A 22,053-nucleotide genomic window follows, 5' to 3' on the forward strand; every position below is an offset into this window, starting at 1 on the left:
AGTGAGAAAGATGTGAATGTACAGTATCACTTGTAAGCATAGAATAGTAATCAGTTAAGTATTTCAGATAGGATTTAAATGGTGATAGGTATTTTCCTTGCATCTGTAACAGTTTTGACTGTGTCCTTTGGCATATTGCAGCTACTACCATTATCACTTCTCTATGGGCTTGATCCACAGATGAATGAGGCTGGCATATCAAAAGATATTCTAGGTTCTTTAAAAAGTGAAATAAAATCTTAAACAGAAAACCATTCAACATTCCCTCTTGCTTGTTGATTAAAAAAATGCAGAACCTAACTTAAGAGATAACATCTGTCAAAAGACTTATCTCATATTAAGGAAAAAAGCGACAACATTTTATGGTATTCAAAGGAGCATCCTTTCAGTCTCATGCTTTGATTTGATCTCTGAGAAATTTTGTTATTGGTTTAACTAGAAAGATTTGCACTTGCCTTGAGCATGTTGCAAATTTAAAGTAGCAGATAATTGAAGGGAGCACCTTTAAAACAGGAGTGCAACCTAAAATCTAACTAGAGATTTGGCAAAGCTTTTTGCAACAGGACCAATAAACTGATGGAGTGTGAGAAGTGTGCAGAATGAGGCAAGCTGTCTGTCTTTGATCAAGATTTATCAAACAAGCAAATGTGCCTGCCAAAGAAAGGCTAACCAGAGTAACAATAAGAAGACTACTAACGGCTTATGTATAGGGTTTTACCTGGCATCATCAACAGGTTATGTCAGTGATTTGTATAACTGTTTGTTCTAAAAAAAAAAAGTTGTTTTGGACGTATTTATAGTTGCCATATTTGTCTTTTTTTTTTCCTGCTGAGTTATCTGGTGAAATTTTTTAGGTTTTAGGATTTATCTACACAGGCTCCTCCTTAGAAGAGTGAAGAATTATAAAAGGGGAACAAGAGCTGGCAAAAAGAGGTTAAGGTTCTGATCCAAAGCCACTTGGGAATCTTAGTCGTCTTCAAGTGCTCTGTGATATTAAATGTTATGTGATAAGAGAGAGTTAACTAAGTTCCTTGTTGCTGTGACTCATTACTAAGTTACACTTCTTGCTGTGATTAATGTCACAAAAATTCTAAATTTCTTAATTGTGATTCTTTCAGAAAAGGAATGTTTGTCCACGTGTGTTCAGAACATGCAGCAGTCTGATGACCTTTCTCCCCTAGAAATAGTTGAGATGTTTGCTGGGCTTTCTTGTTTTCTCAAAGACTCCAGTGATGTATCCCAGACGTTGTTGGATGATTTTAGGATATGGCAAGGATACAACTTCCTCTGTGACCTCCTCCTCAGGTATGCAAAAGTGCTTGAAGGAATACAACAGATCACCTATCTTAATAAAGAATTGCTGAATAGGTTTGAAGAAATAAATGAATATAGGTTATTATGAAATCAAGATATTAGAACCAAACCTGAAATTGTTATTCTCACCATTTATGAAAGTACATTGTTTAATTTATTCACTGGTACTGTTATTACTAAATGTTTCTGTATGTGCTAAGAAAACAGATGCTTAAAAACAATTGGTACTAAATATTTAGAAAGAATTCATAAAATAAATTTTGCTTACAACTACTGATTTTTGGGTTTGGTTGGATTTTATTTTTATTTTTTGTCTAGAGACACAGTTTATTGATGGTCTTGGAAGTAATTGGCTAGCCATTGGACTTGATGACCTTAAAGGTTTTTTCCAACCTAAACAATTTTATGACTGTTTTGTTTTAGCATCCTATCATAATGGAAAATCATGTACATAGATGTGGTGCAGGCTACTTAGTATTGAAGAGACATTTTTGTACATAAGCTCTAACAGCAGAGTGCTGGAGAGAACTCTCACATTACTAGGGAATCAGTGTATGTATGCATTTTTTAATTTGTGTTTTTATTAAAGGTATGCTAACATCCTAATGCATCACAAAATATGGTAATGAAAATGCCTACCTAAACAAAAATTGGATGTATGATCCACCTGTGATTTTACTTCTTTCCATGGAAGAAACTTCATTATTTTCTTCCTCAGTGTGCTGCATTATTTGTATCAAATCCATGGTCTATGTTGCTCTGTTTGGATATGAAGTTTCCTGAAGCAGCATGTTTAGCTGTTGAAATAGTTGTTTTACAAATCCAAACTGGGAAATCATGTCTATGAGTGTACACCTTATGAAGTATACTTGGGTCAAAGATGCTTAGAAAACGTGCTATTAATGGCAATTAATGAGAAGCATTAATGTTGCTGTCACCCACTTTCAAGCCATTCATTTTTGGGTGTTAGAATGCTAGGTTTTGGCACCCAAATGTTTGAACTAAATTTTCTACCACATATTATGATAAGGGGTTAGGATTTTCCATTTGTTTTAAATAGATACCAGACATAGATATCGCATTTGAATTTTTGATGACATAAAAAGAAAATGAGAATTGTTCTAGGATTTTGAGTCCGTTTTTAGGATTTGAACTGATGGTGTGTTGCTGGTGGGAAACAGTGGTTGGAATGGGATGTTAGCATTTCTATCCTCATGCATTCCAAGGTAAAGGTCTGTAGTTCTAATAAAATGCTTCATTGTGTGCTTCTGAGTGTTAGGCTTCTACCAAGATAGCATTTCATTAGCATAAAATATTAATTTCTCAAAGTGGCAGATATAGTCTAGCAACTTAATTACAGATTCGTTTAGTGACAGACTAGGCATTTTCCTATCCAATAGCTTCATGTTTGTAATAGGATTTGAAAAGTAATTTTCATGTCTGTGCTGCTTTTTAGCAGACTATTGAGTTCAAGGAAGGATTTACAAGGTGAATTTCTACAGCAAATAAATGTATGCTGTCATAAATATAACATTGACTGACTTAATGGTATGAAATACGAACAGAGAACATGTGAAATACTGCAGGAACAAGACAATGACAGTGTGATCTCTAAATTAATGGAGCAGAATAGAAGAGATACCTTATTTAAGTGATTTGAGTTGAAATAAACTAGTGTTGCTAACTTTATTGTATCTTCTTTAGATTAGAACAGGCAAAAGAAGCTGAATCTAAGGATGCTTTGAAGGACTTAGTTAATTTGATAACTTCCTTAACAACATACGGTGTCAATGAATTAAAGCCAGCTGCTGTTACCACTGGAGTACCTTTCCTACTACCTGGATTTGCAGTCCCACAGCCTGCAGGCAAAGGTTAGTAATACTGAGAAGCTCTGTATTACACAAACCACTTGCAATTGAGTCTAAGTTATTTTGTAAGATTGCAGATCAAACACTTAGTTCTGTTGGTCTCAAAGGTTATATTTTGTGATTGGTACCCAAAGAAGAAAGTGCAGGGGTTTTGTCTCTGAGGACTAAAGGCTGAGTCAAACATCTCTCACTGCAAAGCTGACAGTTTCTATGTGGCCATTGTAAGAGATTATCGTAATGGAAACATGGAGTGGTTTGATTTATGGTCTTTTAAAGCTGCTTTTACTAAACTGATGTGAAAAGCTGATGTGCTGGTTTGATTTTATTTTTTTTATTTTTTATATTTTAAATTATTATTTTTATTCCCCCCCCCCCCATCTGCTTTCTGTTAGCTTTTGTCAGCTTAGGCAAGTGTAACTTTGAAGCTGAAATCTGTTGTTTTGTCATCAGTGTTCACAGTGTGGCGAAATATGTGGTGTGCTTGCAACCACAGTCAATTATGATATGGAGATAAGGTTTCAGAAGTCTGAGGGGAGAACGGGTTTTGTAAGAAAACCTTTATTTTTCATGTCCTGTGTATAAACTTAAATTTCAAGTAAGTCTTGTATGTAACTAAGGAGTTTGGAATTTAATAGTGATCGTGGAGCAAATTTTATTACTTGGAGTTTTAAAGGGAATTAGTAATACCAGGTCTACAAGAAAAATTCTTGTAATAGGTTTATGTTCATAGATTTATAGGCTAATGAATTTGCTTTCACTGTTTCTCTTGTATATCTAGGTTCCTTTGACAATGACTTCCTTTCTCTTGTACTGAGAGAGTTCTTTGTTCGCGGGAATTGTTTTCCCTTTGCACTAGATAGAGAAAAAAGGTCATAGTCCCACTCGAAGCTTAATTTCTCTGTGTTTTGCTAAGCTAACCAGCCTTTCCAATTCAAAAGAATGAGATAACCGTGGACTATTGCAATCTCCAAAGGAATTCTTCTATTAAATTTTCTTGTATTTGTCACAGCATCTCTCACTTCCTTTTACCTGCTTTTTGTTACGTTGGCAAGTTGTCTTTTTATGAAGACCTTATTAGCTCATTTTCTTAATTGCTTCTATTTAAATTCTTTTAGTTCTTTGAATTCCAAAGAGGTGGTTAAGATTTGGGTTCTTCAGGGGTCTTATTATTATTGAAGATAATATGTTAATCTGCTTGATTAGCAACTGTTAATATCAAATTAGAATATAAATAGTTGTTTCCATCACTACCCATGTTCCTGTCACATTTAATAAACTCTAAATCCCTTTTTTAACATTCTTGACTGTAAAGAAAGCATGTAAAAAAAGTCCTTTTAGGTACAACTGTGTGACTTAAATTGGACAACTTAGTTTATAAACAGTGAAGAGAGTAGCATTCCACATAGTGTATATAATGAATGAGGATTCTTTGTTTATGAAAGGGCGTTTAAATCAGGTTAACAGTTTGCTCACAGCTTGTTTGAAAATAAGATTTTATTTTTAGAGAATCCTAAATGCTTTGTTTGGAATGCTTCAAGTTCTTATCTTGATTGTTATTTTTTTTTAAATAATTTTTTACCAGTAGTTATTTTTTACATCATGGGATTTGTCCACTTTGACTTGTAGTGTTCGTACAGAAGTTAAAAAAGTTGGGTTTGGGGCAGATATTATTCTACCAAAGAAGTGCCCCAAAGCCTTTCTAGCAAAAGCATTTCTTTGGTAGAAAAATATCTGCCCATGGAAAAATTTGTGGGCCACGGAGAACACTCATGAATGATGCATTCTTTGGCTAAACGAATGAGGTTTGAATTCAAAAGTACTTATAAGAAGAAATTTGATGGAGTTTTTAAAGATGTGAGGTCTTTTTGTGCTAATGTTCTAGCTACCTTATACTTTACAACTCTTTCCATTTGTTTTAATTCCCTAATTGTTAACTGTACTGGACCCTGCCAAAGCTTTCATTTCCAGGCATGATTCCCAAAGCTAGACCTGTGCCACCTTTCGATACCGATATGGGTGTTCATGCTATTTATTCCAGGTCTGAGACAAAGCAGCCTTTCTATGGAAGGAAGGTGACTGCTGGCTGTACACTGCTATGTGGAGTTTCTCTATATGTAGCTTCTGCCTCTCACAGGCAATTGCCAAAGATTGGAAGCAAAAAGATAATTTGAAGGCCATACATGCTGTATAACTTCAAACCTGGCTGATGAGGATTTGTCATTGTTAACTGCTCTGTTGAGTGAGGGGATATGGATGGCTGTTATTCTAAACTTAACCTGCCAAACACTTGTAGGGACAGAGTTGTGTTCTGCATTATGGAATACAGAACATGTTACTGTTGCTCTAATGAGTTTTCTTATGGACTGGGTGGTTGACAGGAAGGCTTTGCTTTGTCTCTAGAGCTGTATCATTTTGTGCATTTTAACAACAGGTCAGCTTGCTTACCTATTTTAAAGAAATGATTTTTCACTTACCTGCCCACATAAACACTTTCAAGGAGGAAAATGCCGTCTTAATGTACAGTAGATTGCAGGATTTGCACTGCAAGTGATAGAGGAAAGGCTTTTTTGAAAGAGTCAGTTCTAATAAAAACTTTTATTATACTTGACATACTGTTATTTTATTCGCACTTATTAAAATGCATGGATCATTAATAAGTGTACTCATTGCTTATGACGACTAAGAACTTTCTGTTTCCTTTTTCTTCCCATCCCCCTTTGTTTCCTGATTTAGGTCATAGTGTGAGGAACATTCAAGCCTTTTCGGTCCTCCAGAATGCGTTTTTGAGAGCAAAAACCAGCTATCTAGCACAAATCATCCTTGATGCCATCACAAATATTTATATGGCCGACAACGCCAACTACTTCATTTTGGAATCGCAGCACACCTTGTCTCAGTTTGCAGAGAAAATTCCTAAACTTCCAGAAGTGCAGACCAAATACTTTGAAATGCTGGAGTTTGTTGTCTTCAGTTTGAATTACATACCCTGTAAAGAACTAATCAGTGTGAGCATCCTTTTAAAATCCAGCGCTTCTTTTCAGTGTAGCATCATTGCCACAAAGACACTCCTTAAGTTCACCCGTCATGACTACATCTTTAAGGATGTCTTCAGGGAAGTGGGACTTCTGGAGGTGATGGTAAATCTTCTTCATAAATATGCAGCTCTTCTGAAAGATCCCACTCAGGCAGTGACTGATCAAGGTAGTGTGTACTCTTCTATTTTATTAATAAATATCTCTTTTATTGGCTGGAAATGGTGGGGCTAGCACTTAAGAGGGCTGAGTTCTGCCGGGGGCTGCTATGCCATCTTAAAAGCTCACTGGAATTGCTTTTCTTTTAAAGTCCTGTGAGAATCATAGAATAGTTAGAGTTGGAAAGGACCTTAAGATCGTCTAGTTCCAACCCCCCTGCCATGGGCAGGGACACCTCACACTAAACCACGTCACCCATGACTCTGTCCAGCCCAGCCTTGAACACCGCCATGGAGGGAGCATTCACAGCTTCCTTGGGCAACCCATTCCAGCGCATCACCACCCTCACAGTAAAGAGAAGCTCAAGGCAAGCTTCAATGAAAGATTCTGTATGAACGTAAAATTGTAGGAGTTCATATTTTCCTTTTTAAATGTTGTGGGTTTGTTTGTTTGTTTGTTTTTTTCTGTATATGTTACTTAACATGAAAAGAGCAAGTGAAGGAGCAATACGTATATGGTATTGGTACTCTTCCTTATAAAAAGTACTTGTGCACTTCACTGTGTTTAGCACTAGCTTTGAAAAAATACTGTAGAGTGTGTATCTGAGCTCTTAGTAGGAGTATGTATTCAAGTTTGCAGACTTTTTTTTAGAAGTTGGGTCTACAATTTTCTAAGAGTGTTTGTAAACCAAGAAACGTTTTGAAAAAATTGGTTATCCTCAGAATTGAACGTCTCAGAGGCTACATGGCTGCTAAGCCTGCAAAGCAGGTGCTGCCAAATGCCCCTATGCATACATGCACACACAGAGAATTATTTTTTACATTCTTTATTCAGACTGCAGTCAAGTTAGTGTGCGTCATGACACTTATTTTTTTAATTGTAGTTGTTGGATGTTTCACCTGGTTTTATCATCTGAAGCTTCATTAGAGAGTGGTAGCATTTGACTTTAGAGTTAGAAGGCTTGTTGCCAGCAACCCCATTGAAAAAGACATCAATTCTCACTTAAAATTGATGGACCAACTTGTCATGTGATTACAGTGCTACATGGTGCATGTGCCCTTGTGTTGTGGCTTGCTTCTTACTAAAGTAATTAAAAAGAAAAAGTTACTCTGTGTTTAAGGTACAACTTGCAGTGTTGGTGCGTCTGTTATACCTGTTGAATCATCAGCACATTTACTGTAATTATGTGACTGCAGTTTTGTGCTTTTATGTGGAATTTCACTTCTCAAGTACTAAATGCTGAACAAGAAGAGATCCTGTTAAGTCTTCAAAGATGGTATGTTTTTCTGGTTTCAAGAAAACAGTTGGGGACGTGAAACCACATAAAACTGCAGTGTCAGACACTGAGCTTCCAGTGCTCAGAAGCTTCTGTTTAAATTCTTGTCTTTGAATTGTTTGAAAAGTTAGTTTATATAGTTAAGGTTTCCCAGGAACACATGTGTAGACTAAATCTTAATTTGCTTTGAAATATGGTCAGGCTGCGTGTTCTTTGGGGAAGCAAATTAAATGAAAGTTTCTGTGAAAAGTATCAAGAAGCATCTTAGAAAAGAGTGATTTTAACCATTGCTTTGGCTTCTGAAATTATTTTTAGTGGATCCAAGAAATAGTTCATTTGAGGACCAAAAGCAACTGGCTTTATTGGTTATGGAGACCTTGACAGTACTACTTCAAGGATCAAACACAAATGCAGGTGAGTAGAGAGACTGCTGTAAAATTATTTATAAAAAGTAACTTTTGCCTGGAAGCAGAGGAGTCTTGACTTTCTGTCTTCAGGCAAGTAGGCAAACACACTGAAATACACTTTTTCTCTTGCAGGTTTTTCCAGAAAATAGAATAGTTAGCATAAACTAGAGTGCACAAAATAAAGGAATACAAGATAGTGTTCCTTTTTAACTTGAGTTTCTTTGCTATTGTTCACTTGAATGCAACCACAACACCCCACCACCTTCCAACAGTACTATAGTAATTTGTAGTAGGGCCTGAAATACAGGTAGTATATTGAAAAATTTAAGCATATAATTAGACATGGAGTTTGCTGTTGACAATGTCACATCTATTTAAATGTGATTAATAATGCTTGGTCTTTAATGAAATATAGATTTCCATTTTTAAAGGCATATTCCCAGTAAGTATGTCTAAACAGGGCTCTGTTATGAATGTCCTTTTCTAAATCAAGCAGGTTTATATTATGCTTCATTAGAAAAGAATTAGTGACATTGAAATAGACAGCATGTGTATCTCATATTAGTAAAAGCTGTCTCTGAGAGCTTGAAATAACAGATTGAGAAGGGATGATAACTTTTTAAATCCTTTTTGTCTGTTCCATCAGACAGTGGACTTGGAGGCCATGAAACATCCTTATTTGTGCAGGAAATTTTTTCCCTTCTTTTCAGTTCTGACTGGTGTTTTCTCTCTGGGTTTGGGTTTTTTTTGTTTGTTTTGTTTTCATTTAAGTAGAAGCTACCATCTGAGAAATGCTTTAAGAATGAAATCCTGAAAATTGTCCAGCTTGGTTGACAGCTCACTCTTTAAACGTTAGTTCCTGGCCTAATGACATAAAGCTTGTAATTTTTTTCTTTTCTGGTTTTGCCTAGGCAAATGTTTCTATTTAAATTCAGGCCCAGTGTTGGAGTTGTCTGTGCCATTTCACTGTTGTGCTTGTTTTCAAATTCTGTTTTGTTTCAGCTTGTGGTTTCAAACCTCTTTCAAAGATGGCTTTTAAATTCTGCCTACTGAGCATTTACAACATCTGTGAGCTTGACTCTGTCCATGTACTTAATAATTAAGATCTTCATTCCATCAGGAAATATGTTATGGCACTCAAGATAAACCCCAGTTGCATGTCCTTAGTCAAAACAGAAAGGCATTGCAGTGAAGCAGAGGTTACTCCAAGCTGATGTTTCAATTAGTTATACCTTCAGTCTGTCATGACTGCATTTAGACTATTTTGTCAAGTTGCTTATAAGAAAGCTGTAGATGACACTTCCAGAAGCTTTGCTGAAGTGAGACGTGTTTCCTTTCTCACTTCCCTTTTGTCCACTGAGCTACGTCTCCTGTTAATGGAAAGGAAAAAATCCATGATCTTTGATTTACTAGATGAATCTCTTCAGTGATAAACCAAAAAGCCAGTGAATTAGGCTGAAATAAGGAGGTTTCAGAGGGGAGTTGTTATAGATTACAGATGAATTGTTGTAATCAGTTACTCATACATCAAGTTTTGGTTTTGGCATGAAGGCACGTGTGGAGGCTTTCATATAAGGAGAAATTGGGAAAAAAAAGTACCAAACCCAAACAAAAAACCCCCTCAGGATTGTTTGATTTCTAAGGATGAATAAGATGTGGTGGTGTAAGTACATGATGGTAGCATCTCTGAAGGACTGGAACTACCTCATATTTTAGAAGTGGCAGTTCATTGTCCATAGGACTGGACCATATGTACCTGTGGGGTGTAAGGATCTGTGGTACCTGAGCCTTGCTCCTGTGAGGTATGGATTGTGATCTGAACTCACCTGACTTATGAGAAATCCTTGGCTGCTATTAAATGGTAAGTTTGAAGCAGCCATCAGTACCTCATTACTACTTGTCACTGCCAAGTTAATCTCTGAGTATCCACCAGAGAAACATGGGATAGTGTAACCGGTAGTGTAAAATGCATCACAACTCTGGGATTATGCCACAGATGTTCTTTCTGGGGACTCCTGGGAAGTTCAAGAGCCTCATTCCATCAGTAGCTCTCCAAGTTGAGGAGTATGACAGAGTCGTACAGGAGGAGTTAAGAAACCATTTCTCAAAGACGTTGTGTTTGCTCTCTGTGCAGCATGACTGGGATGTGAGCCCAGTGGCACTGTCTCCAGAAGCCAGCAGAGGTTTTAGGTCATCACAGAGACATAAATAGGCATTGTGCAGAATAGCAGTGATTCATACCACACTCAAATCTTGGTTTCTGATCTAAAACTGGTAACTCTGATAAGGTTTTCTGAATATTGCTCAACTGATAAGCACGTTTCAAAGAAGAAATTTGCATGTCCAGACCAAGACAAGTGCACTGGATAGTTGGGAATTTAGACTGAGAGTGGGAGAAGCATAAAAATGTTACCTCAGTCTCTCTTAAAATAGGAGACCTGACCCCTAAGGAGATGCACTTTGTCTGTAAAGGGATACAACCAATTTTAACTGTCTCAGGGTCTGAAGCCTCTCCTTTTGCCTTACCTAACTCCATATCTCATTGTCATGGTTTAACCAATGCCAGACAGCTTGTCCACTCACTCCCCCCCCCCCCTTCTTGCCCTCCCCTATTCTCGGAGGGACGGAGAGGATCAAAAAGAATGCAACTCCCACGGGTTGAGATAAGAACACTTTAGTAACTAAGGTATAACACAAATCACTACTGCTACCACCAATAATAGTAATGATAAAGGAAATAACAAGGGAAGAGAATACAACACCCCATCACCAGGCGACCGATAACTTGCCCCCCCAGCCCGACCAAGCACCGACCCATACCTCCTCCAACCCTGCAGTCCACCTAGTCCTTCCGGCTAACTCCCAGTTACCTCCTGGGCATGACGTGCTGTGGTATGGAATACCTCTTTGGTCAGTTTGGGTCAGGTGTCCTGTCTCTGCTTCCTCCCAGCTTCCCTCCTCCCTGGCAGAGCATGAGGCCCACAAAGTCCTTGGCCAAACCAAAACATCATTGTTTTTCAGCTCTGTTCCCAGCTGAAAGTCAAAACACAGCACTGCACCAGCTACCAAGAAGGAGAAAAATGACTGCCACTGCTAAACCCAGGACACTCATCCAAAGAATGTCAGAGAAAGAAGGAGGCAGGAAATTGAAAATGGATAGTGAGACTAAGCTTTGTGTGTGTACATTAGAATAAACATTGTCCTGACTAGCTTGTTAATCCTGAAGTTGGTCATTTAAACTGCTCTTTTGTTTATATCACAAGGAAAATGACTCCTTTGATGCAGTAATGCAGTATGGATCCATTTCCCTACTCAATTTTAATCTTCAGCAATTAACATAGGTACTACTTTAACAATTAACAATTAATTTAGGTGCTGATACTACTAAAAACATATGTGCCATATACTAGTTTGTTTTTTATGACATTTTCAGAATCAATTTTCATTTAATTTTCAGTTAATACTGCACATGTGTTCTTCTAAGTAACCAGCTAGCTTGAGAACTATTATTTTACTTAAACTTTATTTCTACAAAGACAGGTCTTGCCACTAGAAAACTGCAGAATCTTAACGCATCTTGTGGATAGGCCAACTCACTTCTCAACCAGTGCTCCTAGTTTTCTCATCTCGTCCAGAAGCAGTCTAGTTATGTTTTTGGCAATGAACTAAATTTAATAAAAGCATTATCCTTAACTAAAACAGCGTATAGTCTTCACTAAAGGTGGAGGTTTTCATGTTTTTCTTTTTCTTTATTTTGTCCTGTGACTCTCTGAGCTCTAGCATGAAAAGAATAACTACTGTTGGAGTAACAGAAGTAAAGGAAATTGGAACTGATGTATCAATACTTTGTATTCTTGTACTCAGCACCTTTAGTAAAAAATAGTCAGAAGAGTATCTTTAAAGTTCTATTCTTGTTTGTGGTAGGAGAGGAAAAATAGTTGTAAGTCCTTAAGCATCCATACATCTAAACCCCTGCCATTCAACCTGTAAAAATTAAAATAAACAGCTTTCATGTTTTGTTGTCATTATTTGTTACTAATTGCATTTTTTTATACTTCTTATGTGCTTATCCTCACCCCTCTCTTTCTGAGTAGGTATTTTCAGGGAGTTTGGTGGTGCGAGATGCGTGCACAACATAGTAAAGTATCCTCAGTGCCGACAGCATGCCCTGATGATCATCCAGCAGTTGGTGTTATCACCTAGTGGAGAAGATGATATGGGTACTTTGTTGGGACTGATGCACTCGGCTCCACCTACAGAACTGCAGCTGAAAACTGACATTTTAAGGGTAAATGAAATAGTGATGACTCTTTCTCCTAAGCCACTGTTTTAAAAAAGAAAACACTGAGAATGGCATTGGATTGCATGGATGGTATTTAGCTACTTAATGTGGATTGTCTCTGGAGCTGAAATTAGATGCATGGTTTTTATTTTCTTCCATCTGTCCATGGCAGGTTTCAGAATCAGAGATGAAGGCTAGCAAGTAAGTATGTGTGTTTAGCATCATCACTTGTAATCAGCCTCAGTGGATAGGAAATGAGGTTCTCGAGTTATGATAATAATCCCTGGTGGAGAATTATTTAGTTAAAAAAAAAAAAAGAGAATACGTGAGGGGGCGAGAAAACAACCATGTAACGCATAAGCTGACTTTCAGTGCAGGCTTGCATTTTCCTGCTGCAGGATTACTTTATTTTACTAATTTGTTTTTTCTAAATGTAGAATTAGTTTATGTAAATTGTAATGACCATAGCAGAAGATAAAACCAAAGAACTTTCTTGCTTCAGCAAAACAGTAGAAGTTCGGAAAGTGAGGTTGTGAGTGGAGAAGGAAGAAGACTATCATCTGTATTCTGTCATATAAGGTCTTTTGGCTGCTAATCTAGACCCATAAATTCTTCTCAGAATAGCTAATGTTATTTTTGTAAATTGACATACTTATTTTAGGGTAAGAAAGCTGAAGCAAGTAGCATTAAGTAAATGAGTCTTTTGGAGAGAACTCTCAGACATCTAAGTTCATCTCTGTTCAAAGGAGCTGTAATATTTCTCTGGCAGATGAGTAACTTAATATTATTCCAAAAGACAGAAAGGAAAGTATTGCAATGATTCATTTGACATGTTTTGTCTCTTGAGGTCTTCAGGGTTTTTTTTGAGCATGTCTCATTCATGGTGCTTTAGGGGAGAGAAAGAATATTGTAGCTCCCCAGTAGATTCAGTATCCAAAGTCAGGTTTCTGTCCTTCATCTGACCTGTTTTATTTGTCTTTCATTGGTGCTGTTTTCAGAAGTTTCGGTTATGGGACTGACAACCCAGAATGGTGCAGTAATGTGTCTCTTACTGTTTATCCAGGTTTGACAGGAAATGAGATACTGCCTTCAAAGGAATGGTAGTCTGACTGTTTCGCTACCCATCTTCTGAGTACTTAAATAAACCCAAACATGATTCTGAAGAAGTAAACTCCTGGGGATGGAAGATGCCCCCTAGCCTGTTTTTCTTTATCACTAGCGTTTTTCTGCTGTTTGTGTGCTTCATATAGAGAGACTTTTTATTCTATATTCCATATTCTCATGTGGGTCAAACTTCCCATGACAGCTGTTTTTTCGTTTGTTTTTGATTGGGTGGATAGGCTTCCCTCTCCCTGAATTCACAGATAAATTAGTGTTATTCTCTAGTACCTAGATTCATGCAGTTTCTGCTGTTTATACTGTGTCTTTTTATTTGTTCAGCCAGTAAGGTTTTATGCATTTTTGTTTCTCTCAGTCTTATTTTTAAAGAGCAACTCCTACAATCAAGTTTCACTCAGTTCAGAGATTTATGGGTTTTATTATAGAGGGACAGTAAAAACTAAGGGGGGTGGTTTTTTGCTAGCTCTTTGCTGACGTTTTTATGTTTGTTTCTATGGCTTTGTGGCTGCTGGGTGCTTATGCATTGTAGATGTCTGGGACACCTGTGTTAAGATATTCCAAGGCTTAGATTTGTCATTGCTACAGGCAGTTGTTTGTCCACCCTATTTGAAATTGTTTGTGAAGTATGATGGCAGAGTAGATTCCTTTCCAACAGTTATATTCTCTCCCTTGTCACTAAGGGAATTACAGGGGGATTTTTGGTTCCATTCTAGGCTTGGTCAAGTCTTTTCCGTTGGCAGGTTTAATTATCCCTTTAATTTCTTATTTCTAAATTAGGGGCAATGCTTTTTATTTTGTGAGAACTTGAGGATGGGGACTCTTGCAATAGACAGTTGATACTTGAAGACCTCAGGCATTACCAGATTCTGACCAATGACATGAGGATTTTTCCTAGCATATCAAACAGAAACATTTTACCTTTTTACAAGCTGTTTGTAATGCTGCTGCTTTATTGTTTATTTTTTTCTTCTTCATTTTGATCGTTTGTTTTGTCCATAGGCCCTACTCTCGGTGCTGAGAGAAAGTCACCGCACAAGAACTGTTTTTAGAAAAGTTGGTGGATTTGTGTATGTCACATCTTTACTTGTTGCTATGGAAAGGTCTTTGTGCTCACCACCTAAGAATGGCTGGGAGAAAGTAAACCAGAATCAAGTGTTTGAACTGCTTCACACTGTGTTCTGCACATTGACTGCAGCAATGCGCTACGAGCCAGCCAACTCTCATTTCTTCAAAACAGAGATCCAGTATGAAAAACTGGCAGATGCTGTTCGATTACTTGGCTGCTTCTCAGACTTAAGAAAAATAAGTCCCTTGAATGTCTTCCCTTCAAATACACAACTGTTTCAAAGACTTTTGGAGGATGACCTAATATCCCTGGATTCTGTGTCACCTACACTAAGACACTGCAGCAAACTTTTTATTTACCTCTACAAGGTCACAACAGACTCTTTTGACAGGTATGAACTTTGCTTCTCCCCCCTCTTTCTTCTTGCCCTTCCACTTGCCCCACCCTGATGTTCCCCAAAGTATTTTTCTTCAGATATGTTCATTGCAAGCTTTTGTGTTTCCATGTTAATCTATTTCTTTGTTCCTTCACTCTAGCAAGAGGAATATAAGGTGTCAACATCTGACCAAATATTAACTTAGCTTGCTTGCATTCTCCAGGGTATGCAGTGTTCTCTCTGATGTTGAATGTTTTCATCACAGCAGCAGTTAAGACAGGTGTCAGTTTATTATATATGATGTCTTGAAGCAACCTATTGGTTGATAGGCAAAATGTCTGGTTGCTTTATGATATGGAACTACTAGATTTTTATGCTTTTATTAAGTCAAATGAAAAATTGGTTGTTGAACCTCACACCTTAACTTCATGTTTCCTTTTATATGGGACTTTAAATTAATAAATTAGATAATATCATGACGGATTTAAAATCATAGAATCATTTATGTTGGAAAAGACACTTAAAATCATTGAATCCAACTGTAAACCCAGCACTGCCAAGTCCACCACTTAAAACATGTCCCTAAGTGCCACAGCTACACATCTTTTGCATGCCTCCAAGGATGGTGTCTCCACCATTTCCCTAGGCAGCCTATTCCAGTGCTTGACATTCATTTCTGTGAAGAAATTTTTCCTGCTATCCAATCTAAATTTCCCCTGCCACAACTTGAGGCCATTTCCTCTTGTCCAATTGTGTGTTGTGAGAAGAGACCAACACCCACCTTCCTACAAGCTCCTTTCAGACAGTTGTGGAGAGTGCTAAGGTCTCTTCCTCAGCCTCCTTTCCTCTTTACTAAATGCACAGACTGAACGTTTTGATGGATTGGCACATTCTTTAAAGTTCTGGGTAGTCTGTAACTGTGAGACATAGAGTTAAACAACTAGAATTTAAGTTACACTTGAGATTTGAAATGAACAGTAATATGTGTCTTAAAGTTGATTCAAAATTACAACAAAACTTACTGAAGTATGCATTGAAAATAGGCTTGTCTTGCAGTAGTCCTTTCCCAGAATTTGGAGTACAAAACAGTAAAACACAGACCTAAGCTTCATCTCTGGGACCTTGGAGCTTCTGCACCCCAGCTATTTAATGCATGTGACACTGTTTTAATAAGATGGGCCACTCCGTATAACACAGGGTCTGATTTTTCCAAGCATTGTCTCTGTACGTTGAGATACTAATAGAGCTGCCAGTTGGTTAGGCTTCTTAAGCTAAGTGACTAGTAAAATGCAAACTTCATAGGTTTGTTAATGAACATTTTGCCAACAAAGCAGCAAATCTTAATGCTTTTCTCTTGTTTAAAAAAACAACCAACCAAAAAAACCTCCAAACCACACCCCCCAAAAAACACAAACAAAACCCCTCCAAACCTAACAAAAGCCAAGCACAGAAATTACTTGGTAGAATTTTAAAGTATTATTAAAGATTCGGATAGGGTAAGGAAAATGTGTATTAAGAATACATTGTAGATACTATATAACATTGACTAACTGGAGTATGAGGAATCAATGGGGTAAGTAAATCCCGTGGTGGTGGTGTATAAGATACATTTTTAAGTTCCTTTTTTTTTCTCTCATCTTCAGTAACTGCATCCTACCTTTTTTTCTCAGAGTTTTGGATCATCATTGTTTGTTAAGTTTACATTGATTTTATTTCTTACTCATGTTAGTTACATGGTAGCTGTTAATTTACTGAGGCTTTACTTCTCAATTTTCACTGTTTAACATTGGAAGATGTTCTGTTTTGTGAGTGTGATCATATGAATAAACCTTTGCAGAGTAATGAGCAAGCACTGCAGCGTCATGCAATGAAACAAGTACACACTTTGCATGCCTGTGTTTACCTGACATGTGTTGTTCATCAGTGTCCTTTGTCGCCTGTGTTGTTTCTGAAGAATGGATCCCAGTAATGAATTTCTTTGTGCTTTGGTAAAACTAACAAGCTTATGGCCTCTGGTTTCTTCTCTAACCTATCTGTCCTACCCCTGTCTGTTTTGTCTGTAGTCGTGCGGAACAGATCCCTCCTTGCCTGACAAATGAGACTTCTCTCCCCTCTCCCTGGGGTACGCCAGCTTTGTCCAGGAAAAGGTACCGACCCTTCAAAGAGAAGTTGATCTTCCTTCTGATTTCTCTCTCACTGTTGTATTTCTTGGTTTGTGCTTTCTCTTTCTTTCCTCTCAAGCTGCTATTTTCCTGAAGTGTATTTTTTCACTTGTGTACTTACTGGATAAAATAAATGTAAAGGTGTATTTCATAGTGAATCCTAGGTAGTGATGTTAATGGATGAGATTAGAGGTGTCTCCAGACTCCTGAAGCACTACACTTAAGTTCATGATTCAAAACCAAATAAAGTCTAGTATAAGAAATGATCTAAGGCGTGTATAAATGGCACTTTCAGGAGCAGTTCAAAGAAATTCAGACTGTGCTAGTAAATCAAGTAATACAGCAGAATTTCTTTTTTGCTTGAGTAATTTTTCAAGAAAAGGTACTTTCAGTAGGAAGGTGGATGGCTTGTGAAGGTGCTCATTTATTAGTAATTGCAAAGAATTAAAAATTGAGAATGAACCTGTCAGTACTTGAATGCCAAATGATGTAGAGGCAAGCTAAATTAAAAGGCTTGGAAAGAAAGCACAAATGGCACAATTAAAAAATCCTAGTACCCACTTTCCTTACCAAGCTACTATTTTTGCATCCTCATGTGTGCTAGTTTATTTTTTTCTCTTTAAAAACAAAAATGTTTACTGATACAGCTACAGTGTGACTTACAGGCCTGTGCAAATGATGAAAAGGAGATTTTTCCTAGGGCCTGTAGGAAAGGGGGTAGCCATTCATTATCTGAAGATGCAGGTTAGGCAGGCATTCACTTTTGAAGGCTAAAACAACTTTTGGAAGACTCTGGGTTATCTGAGGTGTAGGTGGCATGTGTGGAAAGTACAGTCATTCTGTGACTGTTTTCTGTGGAGGCTTTTTACAGCTTCATTCACAATATTAATCTCTAGCATTATGGATTGATCTTTCCTTTACTACATTTTGCTGTTCTCCCAGGGGTAACTAGCATGGCTGCTCAGGTTCACCTGAAAGGACGTAGGACTGTTGGAACAAGTCCAGAGGAGGGCCAGGAGGATGATCAGGGGACTGGAGCACCTCCCGTATGAGGATAGGCTGAGAAAGTTGGGGCTGTTCAGCCTGGAGAAGGCTGCGTGGAGACCTGATAGCAGCCTTCCAGTATCTGAAGGGGGCCTATAGGGATGCTGGGGAGGGACTCCTCATTAGGGACGGTTCATTGTGGTTCAGTTGATATGCTGGAGGGAAGGAATGCCATCCAGAGGGACCTTGACATGCTTGTGAGATGGGCTGATGCCAACCTGATGAAGTTTAACCATGACAAGTGCAAGGTCCTACACCTGGGTCGGAGCAATCCCAGGCACAGCTACAGGCTGGGCAGAGAAGAGATTCAGAGCAGCCCTGTGGAGAAGGACTTGGGGGTGCTGGTCGATGAGAAAATGAACATGAGCCAGCTTCAATGTGTGCTCGGAGCCCAGAAAGCCAACCATATCCTGGGCTGCATCAAAAGGAGCGTGACCAGCAGGTCAGAGGAGGTGATCCTGCCCCTTTATTCTGCTCTCGTGAGACCTCACCTGGAGTATTGTGTGCAGTTCTGGTGTAGTCAACATAAAAAGGACATGGAACTGTTGGAACAAGTCCAGAGGATGGCCACAAGAATGATCAGGGGACTGGAGCACCTCCAATGTGAAGATTGGCTGAGAAAGTTGGGGCTGTTCATCCTGGAGAAGAGAAGGCTGTGTGGAGACCTCATAGCAGCCTTCCAGTATCTGAAGGGGGCCTATAGGGATGCTGGGGAGGGACTCTTCATTAGGGACTGTAGTGGTAGGACAAGGGGTAATGGGTTCAAACTTAAACAGGGGAAGTTTAGATTGGATATAAGGAGGAAATTCTTTCCTGTTAGGGTGGTGAGGCACTGGAATAGGTTGTCCAGGGAGGTTGTGAATGCTTCATCCCTGGCAGTGTTCAAGGCCAGGTTGGACGAGGCCTTGGGTGATATGGTTTAGAGCGAGTTGTCCCTGCCCATGTCAGGGGGGTTGGAACTTGATGATCTTAAGGTCCTTTCCAACCCTAACTATTCTATGATTCTATGACTGTAGTGACAAGACAAGGGGTAACAGGTTAAAACTTAAACAGGGGAAGTTTAGATTGGATATAAGGAAGAAGTTCTTTACTGTGAGGGTGGTGAGGCACTGGAATGGGTTGCCCAGGGAGGTTGTGAATGCTCCATCCCTGGTGGTGTTCAAGGCCAGGTTTGATAGAGCTTTGGGTGAGATGGGTTAGCTTGAGGTGTCCCTACCCATGGCAGGGAGGTTGGAACTATATGATCTTAAGGTCCTTTCCAACCCTAACTATCCTTTCCAACCTAACTATTCTATGATTCTAATTACTCAAACATATGGGTATGCAAAGCAGAACCCGTCCAGTGCCTGCCAAACAGGAGCTGATTTCAGGGTGTAATGAGCAAAAGAGTACTGCATGGGTAGTTGATGCAGCCTGGTAACTAAAATATAAATAAATGTGTGCATGAATGGTTATGTTAGTCTTCCTTTTTAATATTGCATAGCTTAAAAGGTCAGTATCCCTGTGGGGTGCTTTGGACAATTCAGGTAAGCACTAGTATATTAATTTGGGTACTTTCTGAGATAAAGGAGCATGTTTGACTTGGATCTTTACAAACAAAAAAAAAGGCCTTTGCCTAATAACAATTGTGTAAGACTCAAAGTAAAAGTGGACAGAAATAATGATTATGCTGGTCTGGGCTACATTTCAGATCTCTTTTGTAAAAGACTATTTTCAATTAAAAAATAGACAGGGCTAGGGCTTTCAAAAAGTCTGTTTGATCAGCTGTCTACTTTCTCACAGTTGTTCAGCATCATGTTTGTCATTCCTAGTGAATTCAGTGCCAGTACCTGGGATCTTCCTGCTTTCAAAAATAAGCAGTTCGGGTTTTGTAGTCCAGTGTTATTTGGTTTTCTTTTTTTCCTCTTTTTAACTGTCAGATATGGTCAGATTCTGTTGAAGCTGACTCTTCTGAGGGAAATGTTTGCTGTTCTTTTACTGTTTTCTTTCTCCTTTACTTTGCTTCCCCAGCATCTCTACTGCTGCTGTGGCCTGGTTTTCTGCCTTTTAACTTGTAAGAGATGTGCCTGAGGGAGAGAGCCCTGTGTTGTTTGGTCATGCAAAGATCATACAAAGAATGTATAAGCATGGCTAAATTAATTTATTGCAGGTTTTGTAATCTGCAACATTCAGTGAGTTCTTTGGCAGGATTTTGTAGGGTCTATTTTCTTGTTCCTGCCTAGAGAAAGCTTTCTGAACTGCTTTTTGTTGTTGTTTTGATGCAAGTACACCTTATATGGAAAAACTAAACCTAGAAGGTATTTTAAAAGTATGTGAAAAACTTTCAGTAATACATGCTCTAAGGACACAGCTTAGATTGTTAACAGAAAAGCAAATCGCCTGTTCTTGACTATATCCCCTTCTCAGTCTGTTGTATAGTGTGTTGAAGTCCAAGCCATTTGGGACCAGGATCACATGCTTGTTCATGAATCATACTGAGCAATGACTTGGTTTTTTTATTAGGTTTTCCCTGTATACAACCATGTTATATTCTCACAGTTTACCTCATGAGGTGAATGTGATAGTGCAGCTCAGGATGTTAAAGGTAAAATTTGTGCTTGAAAGTGGGCAGAAGCTTGATCTTCAAGAATGCGTTGGGGAGTGGAATTTTACTAGACTGAAGAGCATTCTTAAATTCAAGTGGGTATTTATTTCTAAACTATATGCTGTAAAACTTGCATTGAGACACTTAAGGTGTCACTGGAAAGAAGTAGAAGTTTTCTTCTTCGGCTGAAAAGGAGGGCTGTTGGTTGCATGAGAATTGCCTGTGTTTCAGTCTGTTTTACAACAGACAAAAAGATTGAGATAACATCTCTCTATAATATTGTTACTGGTGGTTCTGCTGTTCTTAATTCCTTTTAGTTTTAAAAGAGTATTTTGAAGCCTTCCTATATCTGCCAGATGTTTCAATCGGTGAGTCTGCTAGAGAAGTTTAGGAAATTGATGGTTAAAGAGATTCTAAAAACACTAGGAAAATTGATTTAGTAAGATTTTTTTTTATGTGATTGGTTACAATAGCATTGCTATAATATTTTATGTTTCTATAAATATTATTGGAATAAGTAAAGCATCAGTAGTTTTATCTTTCCTCAAAAATGGCCTTTTAAGAAGTGCCATTGGATTGTTCAGATGCCAGTTGTTGATCTGCCATGAGTCTTTTCAATAGGAATGCTTTTGCTGGAACATTATTTATCCAGCCCGTTTTCCAGCCAGCACCAGAAGATCATGCTATGCTTCCTAGTGTCTTCTCATAGGCTAAGTAACCCATTGCTTCAGCCTTCCCCCATAAGGACATTGATTTCTGCGGTCTGTGTGTGTTTGAGATGTAACCTTCAAGGTGTTTAGGACAGAATTGCACTTGCAGCCTTCTTCATTTCCTATCTATGTCCTGTTTTTCACAGGAGCAGATTTCCTAGTTGGAAGTGCCTAATGGGTGAGGCACAGTGAGTCTCTAAGTGCTATTTCTATTAGGGTTAGGACTTAGGTAGACCTCTATCATTGAGAACAGGAGAGAAGAAATCCCTTTTTCAGGTGATCTAATAAGGAAGGGAATCATTTTTAGCTGTATTTGCTTGTAAAACAGCAGGCAATATTTCTTCAAGAAAAATTGTTACATAGTTTGTTTCTTCTTACAAATAAGCATATATGATAAATACTGTGAGAATATGGATCGGTTTGGTTGGGTTTTTTGGGAAGATTTTTTCTGTGGTGAGCATGAGTCTTTTGAGCTATCTTTTGCTTCTAATGTACCATCTTGAAAGCATATGTTCAGTAAGCTGCTCATGCTGTTTGTGTGTGTTTGTGTGTGCTGAAAGAAGAATGGCATCAAGCCGATACCTCAGAGTTTCAATGAGCAACGTGTCTACAGCTCTCAGCACAAGTGATTGCTTCTAAGCCAGTGTGCCAAAG

At 38.2% G+C, this 22,053-nt stretch overlaps 1 protein-coding gene across 7 annotated transcripts in view; it reads left to right on the forward strand.

The window, feature by feature from the left end:
• WDFY3 (WD repeat and FYVE domain containing 3) overlaps window positions 1–22,053 on the forward strand; it is a 173,662-nt gene that overhangs the window by 77,065 nt on the left and 74,544 nt on the right. For 6 of the 7 annotated variants that reach the window (XM_061350991.1, XM_061350994.1, XM_061350992.1 and 3 more), the window contains 7 exons: window positions 1,119–1,305; window positions 3,019–3,185; window positions 5,916–6,383; window positions 7,965–8,063; window positions 12,151–12,344; window positions 14,457–14,914; window positions 16,963–17,046. In XM_061350991.1, the coding sequence (XP_061206975.1) occupies window positions 1,119–1,305; window positions 3,019–3,185; window positions 5,916–6,383; window positions 7,965–8,063; window positions 12,151–12,344; window positions 14,457–14,914; window positions 16,963–17,046 (1,657 nt within the window). The remainder of the gene's footprint in view (window positions 1–1,118; window positions 1,306–3,018; window positions 3,186–5,915; window positions 6,384–7,964; window positions 8,064–12,150; window positions 12,345–14,456; window positions 14,915–16,962; window positions 17,047–22,053) is intronic. The other variant, XM_061350990.1, reaches the window with a different exon arrangement.

This window comes from Neopsephotus bourkii, unplaced genomic scaffold (genome assembly GCF_033783945.1).
Source record: "Neopsephotus bourkii isolate Nb327-2 ecotype Australia unplaced genomic scaffold, CSIRO-AGI_Nbou_v1 NB_547, whole genome shotgun sequence".
NCBI lineage: Eukaryota > Metazoa > Chordata > Aves > Psittaciformes > Psittacidae > Neopsephotus > Neopsephotus bourkii.